Genomic DNA, 9368 nt, shown 5'->3' with positions numbered 1-9368 from the left:
GCGATGTATGTGGGTTTTATCTCTGTTGAATGGGTGTAGAAAGATATTTAATTTTCAGTTTCTTATTTTATTTTGTATAAGGGGCAATATAGGAATTACATAAAAAGTTTTTTGTAGCTGGGTATAGAAAGAGTACTGTTGGGTCTAAATAAAATTACCCTAATATTTATTCTTATGAAAATTCGAAAAACAACTTAAACGTATATTAAAGGTTATTTTAGGAATATTAGTGGGTTAGGAAATAGCATTTTAATTGTTCAAATTTTTGTAGTGGTGAGATCATAATATAGGTTAAAAAAAATAGGACAATGGTCTAGCAGAACTCTTTATAATTGTATATAGCAACAAAGTTATATATAACCTCAATTTTTCTAGTACATTAGAGACGGAATAAGTCAAATTTAGAGTCATATCTCATTTTTAACTTTTAACTTCTTAGATTCATTGGAGATAATAAATTTAGCGTCATAATACTTTAACTTTTAACTTTTAACTTTTTCGATTTACTGGAGATAATTAAAAAAAAATTCTTAAAGTTAAAAAGGAAAATTCCTTTTGGGCCTCCAATTTTCATGGCCTCTAATTTTCGGAAACTAAATAATACTCATATTTTCCGAAGTAGAAACAGCATACAGTGACTGCAGAGTCCTACTTGAACACAAACTCGGAAACCCCCAGCGGAGTCCAAAAACACGACACCCCCTCTCTTCAGTAACTCAGTTCGACGATTTGATGAACCACGCAATCCGATTGGTACGATCCCCTTCTCACTCACTTTGAATTCCTTTAATCCTCTATGTAATCGGTTAATCAACGTTGTTAATCATGATTAACTCTCTACAAACGTCTGCATGGATTTTGTATGCTTCGTGTTTGTAACGGAAATTATTTAGGGTTTTTGGTTTGATTTTCACTGCATGTCTCTTCATGGTGTACCGTAACTATGGATATTTTCGTTTCTGACTTTCTGTTATCGTCTGTTTGGTTGGCTAGAAAGATTTAGGCTAAAGGAATAAAAGATTTATTTTCAGATTCTATGTGTTCTCAATTCTTCTTGTTATTTAAGTTCTAGAGAAAACGATAAGGTGTGCAATCCTAAATTACGTAAAACAATATTCGATTCTGTTGGTGAAGCTTATTCTGTTGGTGGTGTTTGTTGGAATTCCTCAGTCCCACATCGGCCAGAGGGCTCGAGAACAAACCCCTTATATAGAATTACCCCACTCTAATTAAAACCAAGGTCTTTTGTGATAAAATCCCATACCTAACGGATTGAGCAGGTGGCTAAGTGGGGACAATATCGGTGTTGTTGGAGTGGACCCTCGACCCATCTACCTGAAATTTAACAGTGTTCAAGGATTAGATCGTATTCCTTTTTTGATCAATATTTTGTATTAGTTATTTTGATATTTGTTCAATGTCTGGTTCAAATAATCAATTTATTTTGGTATACATTCAAATAACCAATGAATTTAAAACAAGATAACATGTGTTACAGTATTATTTGGCATGTTATTGCGTAAAGTGTGGAATTTGAGTGAAGCCACACAATGTGTCAATAGTCCCTAGATCAAACCGCTTACCTTACTTGCCTCGGGTCCCTTTGCTTAAGCAAAATGGAGGGTACCGTGATGTTGTAAAGATATCTCATCCTTACTAGTCAAGATTCAAGTACTTTCAGTCAATAAAAGTAAATATTTAGGAAATTAAAATACTTGGGTTAGGGCTCTATATAATTAGGGCAAGTTGATTGTGTTTTTATTTTGATTAAAAGAATGTGCAGAATAGAATAGTGATTGAGGATTGTTTTTGGTATTAAGAGGGAACCGATCAATTTCGTCGGCTTTAGTATTCGGAAATTTTGTATGAACTTATGAGTTACGAGAAGCTAGGGTTTTATCTATGAAAATCGAATTTGTGTTTGGTTTCTGCCAAATATGGATTATCTTTGACTTAATTATGATGTTTAAGAAGTATTAGGCAAAAGAAAAAGATCGTATAAATGCGTGACAAGAGAAATCAACGATGTAGCATTCAGCCCATCTTTGTCTCAAATGGCTTTGCTTGTGATTTTTAATGTCAGTTTACCGTGGTTAACCTCTAATCTTAACGGTTTTCTTACTTTTGAAGATTGATTGCACTTGAAGGAGAAGAAGATTTAGTTGAGAGTGCGATGGATAAAGAAAGGAGAACAAATAAGTTACTTGCAAACAAAAACAGTATTCTATACATGGACCTCAAGGACATCATTAAGAACCATGCCCTCGAGTTTCTACCTGCTAAATCACTTCTCAGGTTCACTGGAGTTTGTAGGGACTGGAAGCTCGATATCAAAACTCCTTTCTTTGCCCACAAGCAGTCATATAGTTTTCGTGGAATATCGGGATTCTTTTATCAATCCAATGCAGGCCCTCCTTCATTCATCTCTATCAATCCGAATGCATATGGTGTTCCAGACCCATCTCTGAAGTTCTTGCCTGAGCCAGTTGACATACGAGCTTCTTCGAATGGATTACTTTGCTGCCAGGGACGTGATGGCTATAAGGCTTACTACATTTGCAATCCTGTTACAAGGAAGTGGACAAAACTTCCCAAGACAAACGCGGATCACGGACATGACCCTGCTATTGTTCTCATCTTTGAACCTTCTCTGCTCAATTTTGTGGCCGAGTACAAGCTCGTGTGTGCTTTTCCATCAGTTGATTTCGACAATGGATATGAATTCGAGATTTATTCCTCTAGGGAGGAGTCTTGGAGGGTTTCCGGTGAGATTTTCTTCGGCAAGAGCACTCTCTTGCCAAGATCCGGTGTTCATGTGAACGACATAGTTTATTGGCTGGCATTGAATGGTCAGATTCTTGTTTTTGACCTGAAGATGGAGCGTGCGCAACAACTTAACAGAGGATATGGGACCCTTGGTATGATGGATGGAAAGCTTTGTTCTACGTTTTCTCAACCTCCCACACTAGTTGTACGAACGTTGTGTAATGCGTACACAAACACAATGGCGATGGGCAGCAATGTCGAGCCATGGGTAATGAAACATCAGATCAAACTGCCCGCTCCGATGTCATCTGGAACCGGTTATGGTCTAAAGTCTCGTAGTGTAGTGTTTGGCAGTGGAAATGTGATCATGTTTCGGGGTGGCGGAAAAATGCACGTTTACGACATCAAGACTAAAGAAATTCAATGTGTTTGTGATGAACTTAATTCGAGTGGGAGGCTTGTTTCTCACGTGAACAGTCTTGTGGAGCTCTAGCTGGTGTGCAAGGCATGAAGAAGTTGGGTGGTTTCGTTTTGAACTAAATAGTAAATATGCTTTTCTTTTGGTCAATAATTCGTGAACTGCTTATTTCTAATTAGCTGTTTGTTTTTAGCCAAAACATATGAAAGTAGATTGGAAGCTTCTTGGATTTGAGTTGATACATTATTAAATTTTTCTTGCTTTTTATCCAATTTTTTTTAAATGATATTTTCGAGAATTTGGAATGTAATCTTCAAAATGTACTGTACATTCAACGCTCTATTTATTCGGTACATGTTATATGGTAAAATTTTCTTGAATCAAACACTAATTGAGTTAACTTCCTAAAGATTAGACAGCGGGAATATTGGTGAAAAAAAGCCAGTAATTATCTATTAGAGTTTGACTGCGTATTAAACAGCAACAACAGTAGGAGATGATGCTGAATAAAATCCAAGGGTTGCCAATTTACAATTTACATATCTTTCAAACTTAAAGCTTAAGCAACCTATTGATCTGGCCACAACTTTTCCTCAGGTGAAGGCCAATCTTAGTCGTACATGTGTGTTTAGACCCGTTTTTACAATATCGGCCCGAGCAATCAAGGCCGTTGAAGGAGCGGATTCTAGACTATTGAATTTTAATATTTTTCTAGGTATTACTACTTAATTTGGGCGATCTCCAAGAATTCAGGAGTTTAAAATGGAAGAGTCCAGCTTGAGATTAAGATTGGTATCATGCATGTACGTGAAGGATTGGAAGACTATCTCCCATGCATTTATGCAAATATAATGGAGATAAAGATGGGATCAGATTATCATTAGCCAATAAAAGTGCTTGGATAATTAACCAATAAAGGTGTTGTTTATTTTGAACTCATGCACGTGGAAATATGGGATAAAAGATGGCATATGCCATTTTATCCAATGTAATCTTACCTGATGGCTCGGCAATTGTTGATTGGGATAAAGATGGTTGTGGTTTATCATCAGGGATGATTGGATGTCCACGACTTTATTTCTACAGCACGGCTAAGGGTTTTGATTCTATAAATACGAGAGCGCAAGCAACATCAAAAGGTCCTGCAAATCAACACAAAATTGCCCTGCGCAAATTCTCACAACTTATGATTTTTCTTTTTCCTTTTCGCTGACACATCTTCCGTTGGCATCAACAGCACTGTGGAAGCAACCGGTGATATCTTAAGTCGGCATAGATAGCTCTGTCACCGTAGAATCAATCGGTCTCGCAGTATCTTCCGTTGGCATCAACAGCACTGTGGCGAGAACGGTTGATTACCTATCCAAGTCTCGGTCGAGAAGGGTTTCTGAACCCTTATTGGTCGAGGTCATCTCATCAGCCTTCTTGGCGAAGTGAGGTGTTACACGTTATTACGTTCGGCACATTGAAAGCCGAATTTGATATTGAACTTCGTAAGAATAGTAACCTTGTCTTCAGATTCGAGAGCCCAAGAGGCCGAGACGTGTTCCTTTCTCGGCCGCAATCGCAAGACGCAGAAGTCAGCCGCGCACCTAAAGCAACATCAACAAATTTACTCCTCGGCCGAGCTCGGCCGACGAGTTGGCACGCCCCGCAATCACCGAAGGACGTAGTTAGCTTATAGATTACTCGGCTTGCGCGCCACGTAGGCTTTGTAGTTTCTAGGGTCAACAATGTGTCACCGAAAGAGTCGATGCAAACAATTGGCATCAGACGGAGGAAGATTTTTCAACGTGACCGTCACACAAAGTGGTAAACCACATATCGTTATATAAATGATGAAATATGTGTGTTAAAAAGTTAATAACTTAAAAAATAAATTTTTTTATCACTTACATCACATTAAAAATTTCTTCAAATGAAGCTTATACCACCTCGAAGTAGAATTCTCTCTCCATTAAATATCTTCCGCTCCCCTCTTTTTTTATTTTTCTCTTCTTTATGTTTTTTGTAAAAATATTAATGTGATTTAATTACGACCAAGAAAATAAAGAGAATCTTTGTCCCACGACCTCCCACTCTGTATGGACTTTTCTGTTTTTATCATGCTCCGAGTCTCTCTCTACTTCGACGAAGCCTTTCGATCGCCGGTATGCTTCGCAGGCCTACGACGGCAGTCACGGTAAGCTTATCGGTACACTTCATTCTTTACCTCTTCAATTTTTAGAATGAGAAACTTCTCTGTTTTTTATAGATTTTATATGGGTTTTCTGGTGAATATTGAATCTTTCAGGACGTGCATGAGTGGGGTTTTTCTGGGGTTTTTCCTATCATTTCTGATCGTTGATCTGCCTCTGTTTAATAGGTTTTGATTGATCGTTGATGGGTTCGTTCGTATCTGTTTGTTCTGGGTTTCTTGTTTAAATAGTAAGCTCTCTGTTTCTTTGTTCAATTTTCTTGTTGTTATTTACCCTTTTTTATTTGTTTGGTTACTGAGAAACCCAGAAAAATTGAAGGAAAACTGGGATTTGAAGCCATTGTATCTTGGATTTTGGATTTGATTTTTGAAAAAAAAAAAGGAATTAAAAAAAAAGATTTATTCTTTATGGGGTTTTGTTACTTTTCTCCATTTTGCACCCATGTTTAAATTTAGTTAATTAAGATATCAGAACACCTAATTGAAGCAATCAAACGAAGGCTTGGGGGGGTTTCTTGTGATCTGATAGTGTATATTTGGTTGGCTTTCTTTTGTGCCAAGCAACCATAATTGAATACCAGGGTTTAATCTAGCTACTGTATGAACAGTTGTTCGTTTGTCTGAAATCAAAATTCTTATTCCGAAAGGTTGTATTTGGCATCGAATTCGTTCTAAAGTTTAAGCTAGTTTCGTGATTTTTCATAGGTTGAGATGTTTGGGGAATTCAGTTATCTGCATTGAATGATTTAAAAATGTTCAAATTTTGTGAATTAATATGTCGAAGATGGACTTTGGGGTTTTTTATTATGATCTGATTTTGTAAAACTTTGTTTGGTTTCTTTTGTGCCAAGCAACCATAATTGGATACTAGGGTTTAAACTAGCTGCTGTGTGAATAGTTCTTCCTTTGTCTGAAGCCAAACTTCTCATGCCAAAAGCCTGTTGACAGCAAAATCGTTTCGAGGTACAAATAAGGTTGCATTGTTTTCCTCGTTTGAAAGTTGTGATTTTTTATATGTCTTGATGTTTGGGAAATTCAGTTATCTGCATTGAATGATTTTTCACTGTGCAGCTGTGAGCTTTAAGGATCCTATCATGGATAGCGATAAAGATGTTGGCAATGACTCCGACTCTTTTGTCATTGTGAGCAATGCCAATTCTGTGTGCAGTGATTCTGAAAGTGTTGTGGGTACTGATTCCGAAAATTATGTCATTGTGAGTCCCAAACACAATGTGGCTACCGATTTGGGAGAAGAACTATTTGTTGGAAGCACACAACAGTCGAAGAATGTGGAAAAGGACGCATATGTATGTTCTGACTCTGATTGTGGTGAGAGCACTTATTCTGAAGAAGTTCTATCTGATGAAAGCAAACAACATTTGAAGGAAGTGATAATGATAGTTATCTGAGTACCGATTCTGAAGTCTTTCTATTTGACGAAAGCGAACAGCAGTTGAAGAATGTGGATAATGAAAGATATATGATTACTGATTCTGTAGAAGAACTATCTGATGGATTCGGAAAACAGTTGAAGATTATGGATAATCAACATTACATGGATACTGTACTCCCTGGGAAACAGTTGAAGATGAGGCATTGTTCTTGTGAGGTATGCGATTGTCGACAGCTCTAAGGTTTGGTGTTACTGTATTATTTATGGGAATGTTTCATTTATTTTATATTACTCTAATTCTGTTTTGATTAAATGATTTTGTATATGATATTACAATATCTACATATTTAATTTTTGCTGTCTGAAAGCTTGGAATCCAAACGGTTGGTTTTCTCCTTGATAAGCATTATTGGCTACTGCGTGTGTAACTAAATTAAGCAAGCTGTTATAAGATCCCTGTAGACGTTGGACGATAATTTATTTCCCCCTTTTTACATTGTTTTGACGATGAATTGGAGGCGTTGGCATTGTTCATATGATTAAATGTTATCTTTAATTTTTTTTCTCTGACGTGCATCCTAATGATTATCTTTATATGCAGTTTCACACATATCCATGCAAAAGAATCGGTCATGCACATGATTGTTTTGAAGTTCCCCATGACGAAAGGCTTTATAATAAGAAAATGGACATCAGTGATGTTGCAATGGAGAATGTTCTTCCTTTCCTCCCTGCGAAAATGCTGTGCAGGTTGAGAACTGTTAGCAAACTGTGGGATAAGTGGATTTGTAGTCCTTTCTTCAGTCACAAGCAAACTTACTACTTCAGGGAAATCTCTGGTCTTTTTTGTCAAGCCCCCGGTGGAAACCCTTACTTCCTCTCACTTGACAATGATGCTTACGGCATTCCCAGATCTTACCTAAGCTTCTTGCCCGAACCAGTTACTGTAAAGACCACTTGCAATGGTCTGGTCTGCTGCCAGAGCGAAGACAGAGAAGATACCTACTACATTTGCAACCATGTGAACATGAGATTTAGAAAGCTTCCCAAGTCAGGTTTGTATCATGGGCCTGAGTCTTATCCGGCACTAGCCTTTGAGCCTTCTGTGCTCGACTTTGAAGTGTGTTTTCAACTTGTATGTGCCTTCTCTGTACCTGGTCATTCGGGTGTCCATTTTGATATATACTCTTCAAGGTCAAGTGGTTGGGAACTCGCCAAGACAGTATGCTATGAACTGGAGACTACGGAGTTGGAAGGTCATACCCTCTATCTAAAGGGTGTACTCTTTTGGGAAACTTTAACTGGGGTCATTTTGGCTATCGATGTGAAGGAGCAGCAATATGGTATTCTGCCACTCCCCTACAGCACGGGACCAGGCGGTGTTATTTCACAGATGAATGGAGAGCTGTGTTACATTTTGCCTCGTGTTGAATTCAGTCAGTTCTCCTTGGAGATCTACGGTGATATGGACATGAGCCTGAAGCAGAAAATTTATCTCGTCGGCCAGATTTTCACCTCTTTTGTGGACACAGTTAGGTTATTGGCTTGTGTGAATGATGATGTGATGCTAATTCTTGTCGGACAGAGGGTGATCGCGTATGGTGTGAAAGCCGGGGAGGAATAAGTTTTGAAAATACTTGACTACGGGCTTGGTGCTGGTAATGAAAGGTATCTTCCATATGTGAACAGCCTTGTGCAGATCTAGTTCTCTCTGCCTTCCATTTTATTAGGTGGTTTATGTTTTGAACAAATTGGTTTGAAGTTTCTCTTGTCCATGGCTTTGTAATTTGCCTTTGAGTTAGTACTCTCGTTGGCTTCTTCGTAGACCTGGTGCCTTGATACATAAGTGCTTTTGTCAGATGGTGCTTTTGCTACGTCAAATGATAGTGTTTATAAATAATATGGTGCTTGATAATAAGCCCTGGTAATTTGGCAGTTCAGTTTTTGCTTCGCAAACAATGATTTTTTTTTCTTTCTGTGTGCATAAAATGGCTTATATTCCAAGTGCTTTATGTGAAATTTCTTAAGAAATAAAAGCAGCGATAGAAACTCCCGACAAATTCGTAAGTAGGTAACTGGTAATTCTGTTTCTCTTCTTATGTGGCTTTTCACGAAGGACAGAATATTTGAATTTGGGACATTTTTTGACATTGTTTTAAATACATGCCTCGAGACAATAAACTCATTCCAGGAAGTCCTTTTTCAACCTTAGATTAGCGTGTGGACTCCAACCTAACACAAATACTTGGAATTACATAAACATAGTGCTAAGAGACGCTCACCCTATTTAGTGAAAATTAGCACACCCAAAATTCAGAAATAATTAATCAACTCCATCCGGTGGCGGATGCATATTGGGACCAAGGTATCACTAGGAGTTCGAAAAATATACATGTGAAAATCTTCAAAATGTTTGATACAAGTGTGACAATATGTCTCTCGCATGTTGCGTTGATAACACTTAACAAATTCTCTCAATATGACTCATTAGATTGCTTCGGATTTTTCAATATCTTTTGACTTGTGTGCAACTTGGTTTGGTTGATGACAACAAATGCACCAAGTGTTCGACGAAATACCTCAGTGAGTATACC

The 9368-nt window shown here is 37.7% G+C and overlaps 1 protein-coding gene and 1 pseudogene across 1 annotated transcript; both read left to right on the top strand.

Moving 5' to 3' along the window:
- The first annotated feature begins 624 nt into the window (after nt 1-624).
- Nucleotides 625-3494, top strand: LOC126601986 (F-box protein At5g07610-like). The gene is made up of 2 exons (XM_050268753.1): nt 625-753; nt 2131-3494. Exon 2 carries the CDS (start codon nt 2174-2176, stop codon nt 3257-3259), a length of 1086 nt encoding a protein of 361 aa, XP_050124710.1. The 5' UTR covers nt 625-753; nt 2131-2173; the 3' UTR covers nt 3260-3494.
- A 1725-nt stretch (nt 3495-5219) lies between these two features.
- LOC126601466 (uncharacterized) lies at nt 5220-8714 on the top strand (annotated as a pseudogene).
- Nucleotides 8715-9368: the final 654 nt, after the last annotated feature.

Source organism: Malus sylvestris, chromosome 15 (assembly GCF_916048215.2).
Source record: "Malus sylvestris chromosome 15, drMalSylv7.2, whole genome shotgun sequence".
In the NCBI taxonomy this organism is placed as follows: Eukaryota; Viridiplantae; Streptophyta; class Magnoliopsida; order Rosales; family Rosaceae; genus Malus; species Malus sylvestris.
The sequence above is the reverse complement of the archived record's forward strand: the minus strand, read 5'-3'. Positions and strand labels throughout refer to the sequence as shown.

Coding starts and splice junctions, on each gene's coding strand:
- LOC126601986 (XM_050268753.1), top strand. CDS start 2,174: ATGGATAAAGAAAGGAGAACAAATAAGTTACTTGCAAACAAAAACAGT.